The following is a 22,713-nucleotide window of genomic DNA, read 5'->3' as shown; positions in this document are numbered from 1 at the left end:
ATACTATTCCATAGGTACAAATGAAAAAATTTACTTTTTACAGAGAAAACAAACCATCACCATGACCTTTTTTAATTTAATTTTAAAAACTGTGAGCAGTTACTACTTATATTCAGCATTTACTGAGGCAAAAAACATTATGTTCCAGGCACTGTTTGGAGTTCTAGGAATACAAAGATAAATAGACCATGATCCCTACCGTAGAGTTGCTCACAGTTATATAAATGCTGCAAGAATATAAAGTAGATTAATTGAGGATCTGGTGCTTTTCCAGCTAGGAAGGATAGCAGATTTTAATTGCATCAGGTGTTGCATGCTTTGCTTTCTGAATAATTTCTCATTTGGTTCTGGACACTTAGGTTGACTTTAACGGGGAAATGATAGATCACCTTAATATGTATGTGGTGTATATGTCTTTTAACTTTTTTTAATTAAAGGAAACTAAGGCATACGTGAGCAGGGTAACACCTGTTGTAATGTCAATGACTGCATGTTATGTATATAATTATAAATATCTATTCAAATTAGCTGTTCCTGAGGAGCTCAAGACTGTTGTCTATAGAAATTCTTTTCAAGTGTCTTCCCTGTTATTTTCAATTGATTCAGTCTTCCTTTTGATGTTTTCAGATTTTACTTTCCCGTATTAATAACTATACTATCCCAGAAGAAGAAATTGGGTCTTTCTTATTTCATGCTATTAACAAGGTGGGTTGCCTACTTCAGATATCTGAAATTTAAATGCTTAGTAATTGTAATTAAAAGTTAAAATGCATGTATTAAAAAATCCTTTTTAGAATGAGTACTGTATTCTTGTATTAACTGAAGTATTTGGGGTTTTTCAGCCAAATGCTCCTGTCTGGCTGATACTCAATGAAGCTGGACTCTACTGGAGAGCAGTAGGAAATAGCACCTTTGCTATTGCTTGTCTTCAGAGGGCTTTGAATTTGGCTCCCCTTCAATACCAGGATGTTCCTCTTGTGAACTTGGCCAACCTTTTGATTCACTATGGCCTTCATCTTGATGCCACTAAACTGCTGCTTCAAGCTTTGGCCATCAATAGCTCTGAGGTGAGGTTTTATGTTTCTTTGTCGCAATATATACTAAGTAGTGATCACTCAAATTCAGAGTATAATATGTATTTTTATAGAGAGGGCATAAAAAAAACTCATGTTTTATTTTTGAGTAGAATTTGCATATTGTAAGAGGGCTTTGTTTTATTTTTGATGTGTTCATCTCTTTATTTTAAATGAATGAAGTTTATAAATTATACAGTTATTTTTTTAGCAACTTACATTTACATAAGAATGACATGGCTGCTAAAAATATACTGCCACATTTTTATGTCTGAAACATCTGCTTCTCACTTTATCCAACTCATTACAGCATGTACATTGCATAATATTATACTGTTTTACAGCTTTAATTTATAGATATCTTTATACCAACCAAGCCAGAGCACAGTTTAAAGGTTGTTTTGATAAGGATAGATAGGTAGGTTGATATTCATGCCCTGAACCTCCCACATGCAGTCCATGGAGTTGTGTCACTGCTTTGTAGTTAAATATTTTATTTCATTGTTTCTAAAATACCACTTACTTTTTTTTTCGTATTTTAACATCTCTGAAATAAGGATGCATGTTATAATTGATGACATCTTAGGTTTGATGAATGCAGTTATAATAAATATACAGTTAAATTGCTTTTATACTTAGTGTCTAAATGTTTCTGAGTTTTATACGCAAAGAAACTTTTAGAAGAAGTGTGCATGAATGGCTTAGGTTTATTTGAGGTGTCCTAAAACTGATTTTTTCAGTATTAGAAGAGAATGTTGCCTGTTAAGAGTTTCCTTTGAAATACACAAATTCACAACTGGATTTTAAGTAAAAGTTTATAATCACTGTTATACAACAGGCCAAGTTGCCAGAGAAGTACATCAAATATTAATCAAATGTTTACTATGTGCCAGATGTGGCTATAGTAGAACAGATGGTCTATATGAGATGTGATAAAGTGAACACCCACAGCTGTATTCCCTTGATACTTTTCATGGTTCACTTTTTTCTGCCACCAGCCAAGGCAATTAGGCAGTATTCTTCTGAAAAAAAACAAAAAACAAAAAACGAGCTCCTTTAGAGATTAGTTGCCTTTTCATATTTGAAAATTATACTAAAATTTCAGTTAAATACTGTGGTACTGCAACAAGAATAAAAATATAAATCAGTGAATCAGGGTAGATACCCCAAATACACCTTAATCAGACCCTACCCCCCACTGTCAACATTTGGAAATATTTCCTTATAAGCTTTCCTTCTATGTAAATATTTCATAGTGTTGTAACTTTACTGTACTGGTAATCTTTAAAACCTATTATATAAAAAAATTTATTACTACCTAGTTTTTATAGCCATCAATTTAAATGGTTGTATAAAGGTTTGATGAATTGATATGTCAGAACTTACTCCTCTGTTGCTGGATGTTTAGGTTGCTAATATCAGTAATGGTTTTCTGGATAAGGCCTTTTCTGTTTTCCAGATAATTTTCCTAGGGAAGACTGCTAGTAGCAGTGGAATTACTAAGTCAATAAGAGAATGAAAATTTTGATGGCTTTGATACAAAATACCAAACAATCCACAAAAAGATTTGGGCCAATATATATTGCCATAATCAAGATCTATAAATATTCATTTTGCTTGTATTGTCACCAGAATCAGTTGAAGTAACAGCTAACTTTTATTGATTGTTTACTAGAGCCAGACATCATACTAAGCACTTTACATGTAAGAACTCATTTAATCCTCAAAACAACCCTATGAGATAAGGTTTACCCATTTGATAGAAAAAGAAAGCCAAAGGGATTTACAGAAAGTCTTAGAGCTTGGATTTGAACTCAGGGAGAGTGGCCTTTAGAGTTCACACTTTTATAGTCAACTCACACTGCTTCTGTATTAACGTTTGTAAAACAGATTTACTTTAAAAAATTTCATTTCTCTGTTGTAACATAAATTTCTTTATCTTATTTTAAGGATATTGTATTTTTTTAAATGTTTATTTATTTATTTATTTGGCTACGCCGGGCCGGGTCTTAGTTGCGGCACACAGGATCTTCGCAGCATGTGGGATCTTTTTTTTTTTTAGTTGCAGCGTGCGGGATCTTTTTATTTTTTATTTTTTAGTTGGGGCATGCGGGATCTTTATTTGCGGCATGTGGGATCTAGTACCCTGACCAGGGATTGAACCTGGGCTTCCTGCATTGGGAGCTCAGAACCTTAACCACTGGACCACCAGGGAAGTCCCTGTTTTATTGTTTATTGTTTGTTTGTTTGTGTTTCTGGCTGCATTGGGTCTTCATTGCTGTGCGCGGGCTTTCTCTAGTTGCGGGGAGTGGGGGCTACTCTTCGTTGCTGTGCACGGGCTTCTCATTGCAGTGGCTTCTCTTGTTGCGGAGCATAGGCTCTAGGCGCACGGGCTTCAGTAGTTGCAGCACGTGGGCTCACTAGTTGTGGCTCTCAGGCTCTGGAGCGCAGGCTCAGTAGTTGTGGCACACGGGCTTAGTTGCTCCATGGCATGTGGGATCTTCCCAGACCAGGGCTCGAACCCATGTCCCCTGCATTGGCAGGTGGATTCTTAACCACTGTGCCACCAGGGAAGTCCCCTATTTTATTGTATTTTTAAAGTAAAAGTTTATGTAGGCATTTTGCTCATTTTGTTAGAATTTTTTTTAAAATTTTACATGAGCTCTTTATACAATAAAGTCTTTAACTCCATCTGTCATATGTTAAAAAAATTTTCTCTCTTTGCCTTTTTATCTTAGCTTTTAAAACGTACCTTAATTTTCCATCTTTTTCCTTTTGATTTCTATTGTTAGATTTAAGGTATCCTCATAAGAAGTCTGAAAAAAAAATAGTTCTATTTTGTTTTCTCTGGTTTGTCTTTAAATAGTTGACTCTCAGATATACAAAGGTCTTTTCCTATGTTGTCTTGTAGATGATTTACAATTTCAGGTTTCACATTGAGGCCTATGATCCATTTCAAGTTAAATTTTCTTTGCAGTGTGAGGTAGGGATCAAAGTTCATTCATCAAAGTTCATATCCAAACGGATATCTGGTTGTTCCAGGACCATATCTCAAGAACAGTACACTTTCCTTATTGAGTCACTTATCACCTTTGCTCTGAACTCCAGACTCCTTTATCCAACAGCTTTCATGACATCTCCACTTGAATGTCTAAAACACAGTCTAAAACTACAGGCCAAAACTAAGCTCCTTAACATTGTTCTAATTTGTTCTCAGTCTTCCCCATTTCAGGAAACAGTAAAGCCAGTATCTCAGGACAAAACCTTTGAGCCATCCTTCGTACCTTTCTCCTTCTCTCAGGGCAGATTCAATCTATTAACTAATCTTGCTGATTCTGTTTTTAAAATATACCCAGAATTTCACTATTTACCATCATCTCCACTGCTATCTTATCTACACCATCATTGTCTTTTATCTAGATTATTTCAGTAGCCTCCTAACTAGCTTCTTGGCTTTCTGCTTTTGTCACCCTACACTCTATTCACAATGCAACAGTCAATGAAATTCTTACTAAAAGTCTGATGTTGTCAGGGACTTCCCTGTTGGTCCAGTGGTTAAGACTTCACACTTCCACTGCAGGGGGCACGGATTCGATCCCTGGTTAGGGAACTAAGATCCCACGTGCCGTGCAACGCAGCCAAAAAAAAAAAAAAGAAATTGCATTATGAATAAATACAGCACCAGTAGTGCTCAACATATGCGAAACTTATATGCTGTTCCTCCGCTTTAGGAAGCTGTTGAGTATTGCTTAAAGGGAGCCGCTTCCCCTCTCCTTTCACCTAAATTCTCTCCATCCCATAGCCAGAATTGAAAAATTACCTTCTACATTGAAAAAATACAAGAAACAAAGTTAGTAATTTTTAAATTTAATGTCAGATGTTGTTATTTGTCTGTTCAAATCTCTGCGGTGACTCTCCATGTAACTCACAGTAAGAGACAAGAATTTATAATGATGTAGAAGGTCCTACATGACCTTGTTACTTTTCTGACCTTGTCTCCATGAGATCGTTCCTTTGGTCATTCTATTCTAGCCTCACTTGCCGCCTTGCAGTTCCTTGAACATGCTAGCTGTGCTCCCTCCTCAGGACCTTTGCATTTTCTATTCTCTCTGCTTGGAATGCTTCATCCCACTAAGATTCTTCATAGCTTGCTCCTCATCTCCTTAAAAGCTTTTACAAATACTAACTTCTCAGTGAGTCTCTCCCTTACTACTCTATTTGTAATGGCACTCTCTTCCCTATGCTTAGTACTATTTATGTCTCTTCCTTGCTGTCCTTCATCACATTTTACTCACAATTGTGTGACACGAGATTATAAGATCCACTAAGGCAGGGATTTATCTTTCTTATTTTCTGCTGTATCCCCAGTGTCAAAACCAGTATTTGAAACATGGTAAACACTCAGTAATTATTTTCAGAATGAATTCATGAAAATTATTCTTTTTTTCCAAAATGCTAACCAGTTTGTCTCAATACAAGATATTTGCACAACTATCATTCTAGTTATAGGGATAATCATGATACTTCGTTTCCTTCATTCTAGTTGTAAGGATAATCATGATACTTCATTTTCTCATGGAAAATATAAAGACATTTTTGAAATCTATGTATGGAATTTAATTGTATATCTAAGTGTGAACCACTAAGTAATACTTTAAATGTAACCTGAGTGCTATCTAGATTAGGCCTCTTTAATCTGGAATATTTTGTACACCTTGGTTTGGTTATAGTGAGATATTTCTGATGACCTAACAGCCTGAATCAAAAGCAAGTAGCTGATAAATTATAGGGGATAATTGCTTTTCACGGGATATACTGTGCAATTTGAGAATAAAACATTCTTAGATCTTTTAAAATATTTTTAATGATAAAGTAAATAGATGGTTTGTAGAATAAATGGTTTGTGTGCAGCAAATACTAAGCATAGGTATATTTCTGCTAAAATGACCTAAACTGAATACTTCGGGCTGCGTATAAAAACAAAGTCTCAACAAACAATTGGAAAATAGAATTTTAAGACTATTTACAATAGCATCAAAAAAAATCAGCTATCTAGAAGTAAATCTAAAGGAAGATGCACAAGATTTCTATCATGATTACAAAACATTGCTAAGAGAAAGAAAACCTAAATAAATGGTGATATACATCATGTTCATGGATTGAAAGATTCAATATTGTTAAGATGTAAGTTCTCTTCAAATTGATTTATAGATTCAATTCGATCCCAAACTCCCAGCAGTTGCATGTATATGTGTGTGTAAATTGATAAGGAGAGTCAAAAATCTATATAAAAATGGATCTAGAATAGCTCAAAAATTGGGGTGTGTGGGGAAGAAGAAAACAGAGTTGGAAGGTTTATATTACCAGATTTCAAGACTTACTGTAATTAAATCAGTATGGTACTGGCACAAAGATACTCAAATATATCAATGGAACACAATAGAGAAATTAGAAATAGGCCCCTGCATATATGGTCACCTGATTTATGACAAAGGCACACTAGTACAGTGTGTGTGGGGAGCTTTTGGTTTTTCAATAAGTAGTAATGGAGTACTTGGATATCCCCTATGGAAAAAGAAATGAACCTTGACTCCTACTCCATATCATACACAAGATTAATATGAGGTGGATCATGTACCAAAATGTGAAAGATAAAACAATAAAACTTCTTGATGAAAACATAGGAGAAAGTCTTTGTTACCTTATAGCTGGCAAAGATTTCAAAAAGCACTAACTATAAAAGAAAAAAATATATAACTGAACTTCATTAAAATTAAGAATTTCTGTTTATCAGAAGATACCATTAAGAGAATAAAAAGGCAAACAACAGACTTGGAGAAGATATTTGCAATAAATATTTCCAGCAAAGGTCTCATGTCTAGTATATATACTATATATAAAGAACTCCTTCAAATCAATAAGAAAAAGGCAACCCAATTTTTTTAAATGGGGAAAATAACAGCACTTCAGCAATAAGGGTACCCGAAGGGCCAGTAAGCACATGAAAAAATATTCAACATTATTACTAATCAAGGAAATGCACATTAAAATCACAGTGAGATGCCACTTAAGCATCTCACTAAAACAGCTAAATTTAAAAAACTGACAATAACAAGTCAGTGAATTCTCACAGTTGTTGGTAGGAGTGTAAGTCTGTATGTCCACTGGGAAATGATTTCGTTGTATCTCCTAAAACTAAATGTATGCCTACCTTAAGAACCACTACTAAGTGTATACCCAAGGAAAATGAGTACATATGTCTATCAAAAGACATTTACATAACTGTTCATAGTAAATATGAACCATAGTATAAATAAACCAAAGTTTATTTATAGTAGCCCAAAACTGCAAACAATCCAAAAACTCCCTATCAGTAGGAGAATGGATGAACAAATTGTGGTGTATTCACATGATGAAACATTACACATCAATTTTTTTTAAGAAGAATGAACAAACAGTACACAAAAAAATCTGGTTTCTTGAATATTAGATGTGTTGAGTGAAAGCAGGTACAAAAGGGTACATATTATACACGTAAGAGAACATGCTGTTTGATTCCATTTATATGAAGTTCAAGAACAGGCAAGGCAGAGCTGAGCTATGGTGATAGTCACAACATCACATCAAGTGGTTACCTCTGGGGTTGGGGTTGCGTTGCCCAGGGGAACCTCTTGGGGCACCAGAAATGTTCTAAACGTTTTGTATCTTTAGATGAGTGGTGGTTACAGGGGTATACACATATATAAAAATTCATTGAGCTGTACGCTTAAGATTAGTGCATGTTACACACTTTATTGTATTTTTTATCTTGGTAAAAAATAAACTTATGTTAAACAGTTTAGAATTAGCTGATGTAAATAAAATGGACAGTTGGGGTAACTTTTATGAGGTAACCTAAAAAAAGCCAAAAGACATATACTGTAAAGGTTTTGTAACTCTCAGAAAATATTAATTCATTAACATTTTCTGATTTTTTTTTTTTTTTTCTTTTTAGCCCCTGACCTTTTTGAGCCTGGGAAATGCTTACCTTGCTCTGAAGAATATCAGTGGGGCACTTGAGGCCTTTAGACAGGCTTTGAAATTAACTACCAAATGCCCAGAGTGTGAAAACAGCCTGAAGTTGATTCGCTGTATGCAGTTTTATCCTTTTCTGTACAACATCACCTCTTCTGTTTGCAGTGGTAAGCAGCTGTTAAATGCTGGCAAAATAATGAGTTCAATCAGAATTCCTGTTTTGATCAACAGAACACAGAAAATGATTTTCTTAATTTTTCCAAGGTTTTTACATAACCAGTGTAATTCTAGATACATAGGAAAGAAATTAATTAATAACTTGCTATGTACATGCCTTGGAGCATTAGGCTTAATTCTCTCCCAGAACCCTAGTTTGAGAAAGGCTGATTAAAGTATATTCGACTGGGATTGATAAGCTGCGAGATTTTTTTCTCTCCCTCAAATCTCTGATGTTTTACAACAACTCATATTTATGGTAAAAGATATTTTTTTCTGCCACAAATTCAAACTGTGTAATGAGATCTGAAGCAGTGTTTCTATCCTCATTCACCAAAGTACAGCCCCTTGTCTTTGAGTGGAGGTGGTGTGGACCTTCACCACACCTTTCAGGCAGTCGTCCGACGTGAAGCAGCTATCTACTTTGCATTCTTCCGCTTCCTCCCACAGGCACCACGCTTGTGTACATATGTGTATACATACACACGTGTGCAGCGGTGTGTCCACCTGGGTCAGAGCTACTTGAGTTAATGTCTGTCTCAACTATTGTAAATTTCTAAGAGTTCCATGATATTTTTTTCTTCAATATTTTTTTATTGACGTATAGTTGATTTACAATGTTGTATTAATTTCTGTGTACAGCAAAGTGATTCAGTTATACATATGTATACATTCTTTTTTTTGAATTTTATTTATTTTTTAATACAGCAGGTTCTTGTTAGTCATCAATTTTATACACATCAGTGTACACATGTCAATCCCAATCGCCCAATTCATCACACCACCACCCCCACCCCCACCCCCACTTTCCCCCCTTGGTGTCCATACGTTTGTTCTCTACATCTGTGTCTCAATTTCTGCCCTGCAGACCGGTTCATCTGTACCATTTTTCTAGGTGCTACATATATGAGTTAATATACGATATTTGTTTTTCTCTTTCTGACTTACTTCACTCTGTATGACAGTCTCTAGATCCATCCATGTCTCTACAAATGACCCAATTTTGTTCCTTTTTATGGCTGAGTAATATTCCATTGTATATATGTTCCACATCTTCTTTATCCATTCGTCTGTTGGTGGGCATTTAGGTTGCTTCCATGTCCTGGCTATTGTAAATAGTGCTGCAGTGAACATTGGGGTGCATGTGTCTTTTTGAATTACGGTTTTCTCTGGGTATATGCCCAGTAGTGGGATTGCTGGGTCATATGGTAATTTTATTTTTAGCTTTTTAAGGAACATATTATATGAACACATTGAATATAAGGAATACATTCTTTTTTTATATTTTTTTATTTATGGTTTATCATAGGATATTGAATATAGTAGTTCCACGACATTTGATTATTATTTAACCTTCACTGGAAGAAAAAAAATGAGTTTAACTTGAATTATGAGTGGTGCAGTTTATATACATGTGAATCCTCAGTACCTTGCTTTTGTAGAGCACACAGTAGGTGCTGTGTTTAATGTTCAAATTAGATTAGAATATTCAGCCAGAGGACTAGCTCACCTCCTTCACTTCAGGTATTTAGAAGAAGAAAAAAAGTGGCACACACTTCATTAAGTGACTTGTCTAAAAGACATCAGTAATTACTAGATTTGGCACCCAAACTGATTGACTATACCAGACTGCCTTAGGATTTTAATGGAAGGCAGGAAGTCATTTTAAATATCAGAGCCCTTTTTTTAGTGAAGAAACAAAAAATCTCTCAGACTCTTTAGCTCAGTTGTAGATCATTGTTGAGCACCATCTAAACTAGAATTCGTACGTGAATGCTGAAGGCCTAACAGTGTTTTTAGCAAGGCAGTATAGTGGGGTGGCTAGTTCTAGAGTCATACAGATTCATGTTTGAGCCCTGGCTCTGCCATTACTGTCTTTCTGTTCCCATTAAAGTAATTTGTGTCCTAATCTATAAAATGAAAGACAGTAAAATCTCATATACTTTTTGGGAGGATTAAATGAGATTATTGTCACAGAGTAGGTGTTATGTAAAAGTAAGCCATTAGAAATTCATAATGAATACAACATATGACTCTAAAGGTTAAGGATCTTTATCTTCTTACATAATACTAGAAAATATGTTGTGGTCTTTAAAGTTTTGTAGGTTATATCTAAGGATAGCCTTATAAACAGGATTTCATTTTTTTCAATGAGCTGTTTATATTAATAGAATTTCTTATTTTCTTTACTGACTATCATCTCCCTCACCTCTCTTCTTTTCTGATATTGGGAAGAAGGGTTTTGTATGTATATAGTGATCCTTTTCTAAAAGCCTTTTCTTTAGTATTTGTTTTACATGCTTTTGCTTAGTATTTTAGTTTCTTGAAATTTATTGTTACTTTATGTCACTGATGTCAAGAGAGGAAATTCAGTTGTCTTAAGCTCTTTTTCCCCCAGAACATAATCTCAACTAGCCCAGGGAACTATTAACTTGAAACAGATCTTTCTCAAAATTGTAGTATCTGATAGTCCAGGTTATTCCAAGAATATTTTTTTAATTGCTTTTTTTTTTCTTTTCTGCTCACTTCTTTTTTTTTTTTTTAAATAATTTTAAAATTTTTGGCTGCATTGGGTCTTCATTGCTGTGCACAGGCTTTCTCTAGTTGTGGCGAGCGGGGGCTACCCTTTGTTGCAGAGCGTGGGCTTCTCATTACGGTGGCTTCTCTTGTTGCGGAGCACGGGCTCTAGGCATGCGGGCTTCAGTAGTTGTGGCTCGCATGCTTAGTTGCTCCATGGCATGTGGGATCTTCCCGGACCAGGGCTAGAACCCGTGTCCCCTGCATTGGCAGGCAGACTCTTAACCACTGCGCCACCAGGGAAGTCCCCAAGAATATTATTGAATCTGATACAATAACAATAAAAGAAAATAATTTGACTTGGGAAGAGGGAATACCATTTTTGGTTCTTTCAGAGAGCTCATTTTTAAAATTTTTTTTTAAATTAAGAAACATTAGCCCTTTTTACATTGTAATTAATTAGTTTAGAAAAGAATCCAACGTCTGCTAACTCCTAAATAAATAGTTACCCCTAGTGGAAATATATGCTATAGCATTTTCTAGGTTTAAAAACTCATTGATTATACTGAACTAATTTCAATATTAATTTTTTCTTTAACAGTGTTTTTGCATTACTTGTTTCCACAATAATCCTACTTATTGACGGTTGTTTTGCTGAGTTCCAGCTTTGAAAAGCTGAAACTTGAAAGAAGCAGACACCTCTGTCGAAACCATGAATTTCTTACATTTTAAAACCTAACAGTTGCATCTACTCCAGTTATCTCTGAGCTTTACTAAACGGTTGATGAAAAAGGAGACAAAACCTCTGAGTAATGATTAGCATTTCTGTGCCTTCAGATGATTCTGTCTGCCCTTTACTTTTTCATTTTTGCAATATTGAAAGAAGCTTCATAAGTTATCTTGTTTGACATATCTGTCTAAAGTTTTTATTATGACTATACAAAGGTTTCAAGAAGCAAGGCTTGTGATTCTATTTCCAATAATCAAGGAATTCATATTTTTTTTTGTAATACTCATAGTTACAGTTTATTACAGGGAAAAGATACTAGTTAAAATCAGCCAAGGCAGAGTCCTTGAGGGGTACAAATGCAGAACTTCCGGTTGTCCTCTTCCCATGGAGTCATGGACAACATTACCTCCTCCCAGCTATGATGTGTGACAATACACGGGGCGTATTGCCAACCAAGGGAGCACACCCCTGCCTTTGGTGTCCAGAGGGTCTTTTTTTTTTTTTTTTTAATTTTTATTGGAGTATAGAGCTTTACAGTGTTGTGTTAGTTTCTGCTGTACAGCAAAGTGAATGAGCTATACGTATAAATATGTCCCCTCTTTTTTGGATTTCCTTCCCATTTAGGTCACCACAGAGCACTGAGTAGAGTTCCCTATGCTATACAGTAGGTTGTCATTAGTTATCTATTTTATACACAGTATCAATAGTGTATATATGTCAGTCCCAATTTCCCAGTTCATCCCAGTGCCCCCTTTCCCCCTTGGTATCCATACATTTGTTCTCTAGGTCTGTGTCTCTATTTCTGCTTTGTAAATAAGATTGTCTATACCAATTTTTTCAGATTCCAACATATATGCATTAATATACGATATTTGTTTTTCTCTTTCTGACTTACTTCACTCTGTATGACAGTCTCTAGGTCCATCCACATCTCTATAAATGACCCAGTTTTGTTCCTTTTTATGGCTGAGTGATATTTCAAGGAATTCATATTGTAATTGGGTTTTTTTGGACAAGATTTAAGCTGCCCTTATACACCCTTTTTCCAACCTAAAAAATTCTCTTATGAAAGCCTGTTTGAAAAGCTACCAATTTAAAAGCTTTTCAGATAAGCTTTTCAAGATCAAAAATAGTTAAATACTCTTGGAAAACATTTTAAAAACAACTTTTCTGACCACTATTGTTAATCTTCCCTAAATTATTTTCTTTAAAGATCCACATTAGACACTGTTTTTATAGCAACTGTAATATAGTGTAATGTCTTGGGTAGTCTGAACTAAATGGTAAAATTACCAGTAGTTTTTTAACATCAGTAAGTATTGCTTTTCATATATAATCTTGGAAATTTTTTACACAGATTTTTAGTTTATGTTTCTTGGAGTATATGCACAGGTAATGTATTTAGCTTTGAATACTGATTCATTCAGCTTAGAAGTACATAATCATTATGCTCACAAAATTTTCTTACTTGTAAAGACTTTATAGCTAAAAATGTGTCAATTAGTGCAGAATCATTTATCTGACAGTTTTCCCAAACTTTGATTAATCTAGATAATCCTCTTATTTACCGCCATTTATTAGTTGCATGTGTTCTTACAGAAACTGCTTATTGTCATCATCACCTCTCTCTCTCCTTTGAATAGTACTTAATAAATTCTTTTCTTTTATAGGTATTTTTATATCAGCATTACAGTTTCAAGGATGCTGGGAAGGAAAACATAATAGATTGATTTTTTAATTGCCAACTCTCAAGTTGACTGTGAAAGAGAAGCTACTGCTTCCAGTTTTGATTAAACATTTTATTTTGGCAGTTTTTAAATACATACTTTTTGTCCACATTTATTGACTTGTTATTTTACAATTCAACTTAAATAGAACTGAATTGGCCACTTTAACAAGCTCATTTTTCAGTAACAACATACTTGGCCTTTTTTAAAGTAAAATGGAACCTGTTAAATAAACTTACAATGCTTTTGAGTATAAGTAAGGTCTCTTGAGTGCTCAACACTAAAAAAGGACTTTTTTAAAATTGAAAATAACAAGGTGTCACAGAAAATGGAATTTCATGAAACAATAATGATTATCTTCTCTAATGATGAAAAATGGAAAATAATTTATAATAAGCAAAACGTGGATATTAAATCTGTAATATTCATGATAGTGGATTTTCCAAGCGTTTATTACTTAAGAGTATTTTCTACATACTTTCATTCTTCAGTTTCACTGATTTGAAAATTAAAAAGTTACATCTAAAAAAGATGCTTTCTACTACTTAAGCAGTATACATTGTTCTATTATTATGTCACTGATATGCATAATTTTACTTTTAGTATTCTTCATTCAATATTACTTTTCTTACATTAGAAAACATAAGATCAATGGAAGGTTATATTTGTTAGACTTCATTACATGCGTATAGGTATGCCGCTAACAGTGGCATTGTTATTAACTGAGTATAATTAAGCATCAGCCCCACAGTCTCTGAACATTGGTCTTTTCTTAATCCACTGAGACACCTACCCACTTAAAATTATTGGCCCAGATCTTTAGAAATTACGAATAAATGTTATACAGAACTCAGACTTTAATGTCTAGGTATGGTTAGAATGTTATATACATTTCTCTATAACATGTATTTCAAAGCTTTCACCACCATAGAAAAAAATAGAATTTCCAAATCACGTACATGAGCTTTAATATCTGTTCCAACGTGCAGAAGAATTATCCTGTGTTGTCTTTATAATGTTTCTGTATTTATAGCATCTACTTACTATTTACCTAAATCTTACCTCCTTTTATAACTTGTTTCTCGCCTGTGGTTTTAGTCTGTGTTCTTCCACCCAAATTTCTGTAGATTTATAACTTGTAGCTTAAAGCAATTTTACATGGAGTTCAGATTTTGAAGGAAAAGAAATCCTGCATTTTGCTGCCCTCCTGTGGACTATCCAACACATGCTATGTGCAGTTAAGGACCTTTGCTTTATCACATTCTTGATGAGAATTAGTGAAGATATCTGCTTTAAAAAAAAGAAAGAAAATACAGTCTGAAAGACACCGTTTTTATAGCATTTTTAATATGCTACTAGTTAGCTTCCCTCCATTTATTTTTGTTGGAAGAATGAAAACTGGTTAACTTTTTACAGGCTCAAAATCCTGTAGGTGCAGGTGCATCCTGCAACAAAGCTAGATGTACCTCTCTATATGTAATATGTATAAATTTTTATACTTCTTTACTTAAAGGGCTTTAATTATTTGGCTAACAAACAATCCTTTGATAAGTATCTATGTGACGGTGAGAGAAGGGATAAGAAAAGTGCCTTTTTTATGAATCTAGAAGCAAAGGTTATGATTTACTCAAGTCACAGAGTCAGTCATTGGTAGCACAGAGACTGAAATCTGAGTCCTCTGTCTTCCAAGACCAGTGTGGCTCTCATGCGTAATTCTTTTATTCTCAAGCCATAAACTATTCCACTGCCAAGACTGAAAGAATTCATATTTGTAGATTCTTGAGTCATTGTATGAAAGTAGTATAATCACTGCACTTCTTATATCATCCCTCAAAAGAGATACATACATCCCTATATAAAACATGCCTCTGAACTATATTATGGGGGACAGTCATAATGAACCCTAAAAGCACACCTAAAATGGTCCCTTTCAGTTTAGTGTGTCACTTTGATCTCTTCTGAATTTTGCATCATTAGATTGCTGTAAAGCCTTGGATTTTACACAGACGATCTGGTAGCCGTACTTGTAATATTCGCTCAGTAGGTAATATTTGTCTTTTGGGATTCCCAGCATTTAGGTTTCATGAGCAAAATGGTTACCTTTTGTTTTCATAAGAGGTTAAGACATTTAGCCAGGTTTTGTTAACCAGTGGTTTTACACTTCAGCCTCTGAAAGACATTGAGTATATATATAAATACTTCTTGGTTTTTAACATGAATTTTTTGTTCAGCATGCAAAAAAAAAATTGTTTTCTTTTGAGGAATGAGCCTGTTGGCCCCTGCTTAAGATCTTTCTACAGTTGTCCTCCAGTCATTATAGATTGTTAACCTGGCCAAATAATATTTAAGAAAAATGAAATTTGATAGTGGATATAACCTTCTAAAGCAATAGAGTATTTGTTTTCTTTCAACCAAAGGGACCTGAGTATGGCTTATTTATTCATTCATTTATTCAACTAATGTCTACTATTCTAGGAACTAGAAACCAAACAAACAAACAAAAAACTCCAAGTCTTACGGAGCTCCATTCTAGTAAAGAGAAACAGAGCAGATGATAAACATACTAAAGAAGTTATTTAGTATGTTAGAAAATAAGTGCTCTGGGGAAAAATAAATAGAGCAGGAGGGTTGGTGCGATATTTAAATTGGATTAAGGGAGGCCCCATTGAGAAAGTGACACTTGAGCAAAGATTTGAAGGAGGTAAAGGGTTGGACCATGCAGACATACAGCATAAGAGCATTTCAGGCAGAGAAAATAGTTGTTGCAAAAGCTTATGCAAGGAGACCTTTTCTGTGGTTTGGTGGTGTTGGAGGAAATGAAAGCAGAGATGAACGGGAGGACGGTAGAACCGCATCTTCACTGCCTTGCAGACCATTCTAAGAAGAGAAAGAATGGTAGGTGCAGGTATTATTCTAAGAGAAAGATGTATGATTTGGAAGGTTTTGAGCATTAGAGGAAAATGATCTGATGTACATTTTAAGAGGATTCTTCTGGCTGCTCTGTTGAAGATAGATTGTAGTCAGGTAAGGGCACGAGCAGGAAGACCAGTTAGGATGCTGTTGCAAAGATGTAGGTGAAGGATGATGTTGCCTCGGACCAGTGGGGTGAGAGGGGAGAAGGTGAGAAGTGACCATCCTATTTGGGGTATATTTTTGAAGGTGGAACCAATAAGACACTACCAGAGGAAGTATGGGAAATGAAAGAAACAGAGGTCAGGGTGACTCCTAAATATGGGACCTAAGGAACTAGGTGCTATTTAATGAGATTTTTAATAACCAGTGGTGCTATTTAATGAGATAAAGTCTGAGGAAGGAACAGATTTAGGGAGAAAAACAAGTTTGGTTTTAAACAAGTTTCAGTTGCCTTCTAAATGTTTAAGTGATGTTATTGGGTAGGCAGGTGGATATATATGAATGTCATTATGGTCAAGGAAGAGCCCCAGGCTAGAGATGAAAATTTGTGAACCATGGACATATGAATGTCTTTTAAAATCACAAAATTGGATGAAGTTACCTCAGTGATTAGTATAAAAAGAAAAGAGGTCAACGATTAATTACTAGGGCATTCCAGCCAACATTTAGTGGTCGGGAAGAGGAAGAACATTACAGGAGCAGCCAGTAAGACAGTAGGGAAACCAGGCAAGTATTCTGTTCCAGAAGCCAAGCGAAGAAAGTGTTCCAAGGAGTGGTCAGTTATATCATTATTCTTATGCTACATGGATATATTCTAAGAGCTTGAGTTGGATGAGGACAGAGAATAAAGCATCGGATTTCTGAACATGGAGGTTGTTGGCAGTCTTCTAAAAGTTTGTATTAAATGGCTTGTGAAGTAGGTGAGGAAGTGGAGATGGCCAGCAGCTCTTTCAAGGAGTTTTTTGCTGTAGTGAGGAGCAGAAAAATGGGATGGTAGTTGGGAGGGGGATGTGGGATCGAAGATATTTGGTTTTGGTTTTATTGTTCTAAAAATAAGAGGTATTGCAGTGTGTTCCTGTAGGAAATATCCAGTAAAGAGGAAGAAATTGAAGATGCAGAAAAAACTGTAGAAGCAAAACTCTTGAATAAACAGAAGGGGATGGGCTCCAAGGCACAGGTATAGCCTAGAGGTTGTCCTTAGATAGGAGAAGGTACAATATATAGGTATAGATGCAGGTATGATGGTGAGACTTTTGATTACTTCTCAGTGAAGTAAGAGGCCAGTTGTCAGATGAGTGTGAAGAGGGGCAGAGGAGGTTAGAAATATAATGAGAGAGGAAGGGCTGAAAACAATGGACTCAGAATGTGAACTGACTAGAGAGGTTTCTAATTTTGGTAACTGGATAAATGTCAATGTCATTAATTTAGAGAAGGAATATGGAAAAGAAATTATCTATGCCTTGATGTGGGGCTGGAAACTAAGTTCAGTGATAGACATGTTCATACAGAGATGCCACTGGTTCCCTCAGATTGTTCAGGGTGAGAAGAAAAGTCCTAGAAGGGAATCTTAGAAAATACTAGCATTTAAGGAGCAGAGCCAGTGAAAGAGTGAGTAAAGAGAGGTATTGGGAGAACCAAGAGGGAGCTGGGTCTTGCAGGTCAGAAGAACAGAGGGTTTGAGAAGGAAAAAGAAATCAACAGTAGCATGTCCTATATTGGTTCCTAAAGTAGGGTACAAATATCACCAGAGGCACGCAAGCTTTTAGGTGGTACTTAGAGTAACATTTTTTGATTTTAGTATTTGTGGCTTATTCTAATGGGCATTAGAAGAAATAAATAACCAACACATCAAACCTGTAATTCATGAAAAGTGGTACTGATTTTCCCTTTTAACATAAATTAATGTAAGATTAAACAGTGACTCCATTTAAAGAAGAACATTGCATAAATTATGGTACTGGTACCTATGGAAAAATCACGACAGTAGTGGACGAATGAATAGTGTGGGAACCTCTGAGTTTAACAGTTTAGGAAATCATTTGGTGACCTCATTTTATCAAAAGTATTTTCTGTAAAATGGGGAAATATCTGTACTAAAACAAGAATAAATTTTAGGAAAATAGAAATATTAAAGTGAGCTCTCTATGTATAGTTGAATTACTTTTAGAGTTACTGGCATAGATTCTAAACTATATAACTTTTGTTTCATCCTGTCACTGTGTAACTAAAATAACTTTAAAGCAAATAGTTAATGATACCAGGAATCATTCTTTAGATAATATATAATAGGACACAAATAAGGAAGACTTTTTAAAAATTCACTTGTTAGAAACATGAAAAAGTAATTCTGTGTTTGGAATAAAATAGTAGAAAAATTTGGCAGCTGAGTGAAGAAGTAAGGCATTTATAAGGAGGGTATTCTAAGGCCCAGCATGTAATACACACAGAGCAAGTGGTTTTATTCTCTGTCTCTGGGACTCTTGGAACTGAGTCACTGCAGCTTGGTTGTGATGCTCCAAGAGGACTGTGTCCAAGGGCAGCAACTAAGCAGTCACTCTAGACATTTGAGTAGCACTTCTTAAAGTCAGCTAGGAGGTTAGCACTGCAGCTTGTTACTCAGTTATGGAATGCTTTTGTTCATTACCTTAAAAATAAGAAGTTGCAAATTTATAATCTGAGTTACAGAGCTTAACACTTCAGGTGTGCGAATGGTCTTTGCCAGTGTTAGGGTTACTATCTTGAGTCTCCAATAGGAATTGAGTTATACTTTTGAGTTTGTAAATTAAGTTAAGATCATGGTTCTGCTTCCTTTATGCTCTGTATGTAGTGCGGGGACACCCACTGGAAGGCATCGTTAATCATATTTTGTGAACACTTACCTACAGATAGGGTTGGAAAGTTATACTGAGACATCTTTCTTCGTGTATAGGCTCCATTCTGCATCAGGAACTTACTGTGGTTTCCTGCATTCACATCACTGAGGTCACAGTGATTGTACACACCAGCAGGAAAAGTGAAGGATGAGCAAGATGGGGTCTGTTTTATCTAGCCCCCACTAATTATTGAACAAGATAGTTTTACTATGGTCTGTCACTGCAGTAGTACATGTCTCCTGATAGGAACTGAAGGGGGCAAACTTCTAGTTATAAATACTTTGTGTGTAGTAAGTTAGGCAAGTTCATTGGATGCTATCTTTTTACATCTTCAGTTTCCATTCATTGTTGCAGATGTTTTTGGAGATATTTCAGTTTGTGATGTTAAGCTTTGCTATCTCATATAGCAAGCATTTGCATGACTCCTCCCCATTCAAAAAGATTATTCTAATTGGCAGAACTAACTCACTATCTCTCTCTCTCTCTTTCTCTCTCTCTCTCTCTCTCTCTCTCTCTCTCACACACACACACACACACACACACACACACAATCCATGCTACATTAGAGTGGGCTCTTTTATAAGTGACCTATACCTCAGAAAATTCTTTACATGCACTGCAAACCAACTAGTTGAAATGAATTCCCAGTTTTGGAGTTCTTGTTTGAAACAGTGAGCACCGGCAGTTCCCTGGCAGTCCAGTGGTTAGGACTCGGTGCTTTCACTGCCATGGGCCCAGCTTTAATCCCTGGTCAGGGAACTAAAATCCCACAAGCTGCAAGGTGCGGCCAAAAAGAACAACAAAAAAATAGGGGCTTCCCTGGTGGTGCAGTGGTTAAGAATCTGCCTACCAATGCAGGGGACACGGGTTCGATCCCACATGCCCCAGAGCAACTAAGCCCACGCACCACAACTACTGAGCCTGTGCTCTAGAGCCAGTGAGCCACAACTACTGAGCCTGCACTCTAGAGCTCACGAGCCACAACTACTGAAGCCCACACCCCTAGAGCCTGTGCTCTGCAACAAGAGAAGCCACCGCGATGAGAAGCCCGCGCACTGCAATGAAAGAGTAGCCCCTGCTCGCCGCAACTAGAGAAAGCCCGCACGCAGCAATGAAGACCCAACGCAGCCAAAAATAAATAAGTAAAATAAATAAATTTATTAAGAAAAAACAAAAAACAGTGAGCACCAAGTATTTCAACCCCTTTACAAATTTAATCATTGAATAATTTTTTTTTTAACTCAGTTCCATGGGCTGATGGAAATAAAGCAGTTGAGCCTGATAATCAGTAGAAAAGAGCATTCGTGAGATTTAAAATACATATGACTGAGGATACCTGGCATATATATATGTGTCCGTGTATATGCTGGTTTGGGTTTTTTCCCCTCTTTTTTCTTTCAGTGTTAGTTATTACAAGTAGTCGAATTTATTTCATACTAAACTGTTGTGATCTTTGACGAAGAAAATCTCAATAGTCTGTTACTTTTTCTTAAGCACCAAAGTTTATTTAGTTATGATCTTGAAAATACAGGAGAAATTTAAATCATATTTCATAGCTGTTGAAAAGAACACAGCTTTGGATTCTCTTGTCTTCTCATTTAGTTTATTTTTATTGATATAACAACAAATCTAAATTTGCCATTCAACACTTGCCAGTCTGAAAGCAGTTTAAACTGCTTTAGCTGTCAGGCATTACTTAATAACCCAGTCAGATCACAAATATCCAAAATGATAATTATTTTAAAAAATAATAAAATAAAACAAGCATATCAAATTTCAGGAGAAGGAACTAGAGGTCAGTAGCAGCTGATAGGGTATGTGGTGTTGATCTAAACTTCTGAGTCCTGGTATACCTGTAGTAATATAGCCAATTTCCCTTGATGATGTGAAATACAGCTAGAGGAAAACCTAACATGAACAAAACAAATAATTCACCACCTCCCTCACAGTACACTGCCTAAATACCATAAATGTTAAAAACTGGGAGAGAGCAAGGTCCTAGAAACCGTGTTATTTATTATGTGCTAAGTGGCCACTGAGGTGAATGCCTCCAGGCAACTTTCATTTGGTGATATAAAGCAAAAGGAAACAGTATGATACTATCATTTATTTTTCTATGCTTTTCACTTGATTTAGTGCACTGACCATATGTACTTAGATTTAGGTAGATACACTCAGAGTTCCTGTCTTAATCCCAAACCCCTAAAGTGAGTCTGATATCAGACAGCTAGAGAACTTTCTTACTGAAAGCCACAAGGCCTTGCTCAAAATGTTCTGTGGTAGCGGGACTTCAGTGGCCTTTTTGTTAACCTTAGTTTAAATATCATACTTATTACCCAAACCAGTGTAAAGGACAATTCCTAACCCTCTTTGTCCTCATATCTAAGTCCTATGAGATATTACTAGGCTCAAGTCCTTAACAATCATGGAATAACTAGGCTCTTGTGTTCTCATTTAAAGATACTGTTCTTATAATCCACTTAGTCTGAGGAGTAAAAAAGACCAAGTAGCCTTTGACATTTTATTAGCCTTGGCCTTGCATTATATCCTTGCTTTAGGAAAAAGCGCAAGCCTAATGGCAGTAAATGCTTCTGATGGTAGGTCCCTTTCCCATTATGCATATCTCTGGGCCTCGATTTATAGTTTGAGGAGGGGGAGCAGAGTTAAATCTATTGATTTTTCTACTAGACTTTTTTCCTTGACATCAGCAGGTGACCAATCACTTGCAGCAAGAGAAAGAGGAGGTAAATATAAACTGCGAAGGTTGTGAGTAGCTAGGAAATCTAAGCCCTCCCCTGTTCCTTCATCCCAACCCTCTGTTTATAGGCTTATTCTAGGTATTAAGAATTGCATGAAGCCAACTCACTGCAAGAATATGTGGTTGACGCAAATAGACATGCTTAATTTAAGCTCACTGACCACATAAGGACTTTAATATCATTCTGTCTTTTGCAAAGTCAATGGAAGTTGTACCAGACCATGACGTATGATGATGCTATTGTGGAATACTTGTTTTCTTTACCACAGACACCCCGCTCTCCTGGCTCCTTGTGTTGGCTTATATTGTTTTCAGTAGCTCTTCCCCATAACCCTCCCTCCTGCCCTCCCCCCACACAAAAATTCTAATCTTGCCTATCCTTCAAGGCCCACTTCTGCTATATGCCTTACTGATCCCTTAATTATAAGTAATGCATAACCGGTCGTTCCACCTGCGCCTCTCCTTCAGCTCCTGTGACTTGCCATTACAGTTACTTGTGTACAAGACACTACTCTCCTACAGGACTTCTCTAGCTCATTTAGAGCAGGGACCAATCCTGTTTTTCATCTTCATACCCTGGCCCACCATGCATTCCACACCGTCCTCCCAATGTTTAGCCCATAGAATGTGCTTAAATTGCAAATTAGCTAATGGCATTTCAGGTTTGAACTACTGAAAACACCTAGTAATAGAGGGTAATTAACTCATACCCACCCACTGTTTATCCAGAATGCTTTATCCCAGACCCCCACTCAACATACATATATAGATATAGATCTTCTTTTGAGGTCTGCAGCTCCCACACAATAGGAGGGGGAATAGAAAAGGAATTATCTCATTTGAAGGCACATGTTGTGTCCACTAGAAGATGACACATCTAATAGATAGCCTG

The 22,713-nt window shown here is 35.9% G+C and overlaps 1 protein-coding gene across 2 annotated transcripts in view; it reads left to right on the top strand.

Annotated features, from left to right (window-relative positions):
• The window catches only part of TTC17 (tetratricopeptide repeat domain 17), a 154,498-nt gene that overhangs the window by 56,324 nt on the left and 75,461 nt on the right, over positions 1-22,713 (top strand). For both annotated transcript variants that reach the window (XM_007181099.2, XM_007181098.2), the window contains exons 14-16: positions 628-705; positions 843-1,067; positions 8,068-8,254. In XM_007181099.2, the coding sequence (XP_007181161.1) occupies positions 628-705; positions 843-1,067; positions 8,068-8,254 (490 nt within the window). The remainder of the gene's footprint in view (positions 1-627; positions 706-842; positions 1,068-8,067; positions 8,255-22,713) is intronic.

The sequence above is a fragment of the Balaenoptera acutorostrata genome, chromosome 9 (genome assembly GCF_949987535.1).
Source record: "Balaenoptera acutorostrata chromosome 9, mBalAcu1.1, whole genome shotgun sequence".
NCBI classification, from domain to species: domain Eukaryota; kingdom Metazoa; phylum Chordata; class Mammalia; order Artiodactyla; family Balaenopteridae; genus Balaenoptera; species Balaenoptera acutorostrata.
The sequence above is the reverse complement of the archived record's forward strand: the minus strand, read 5'-3'. Positions and strand labels throughout refer to the sequence as shown.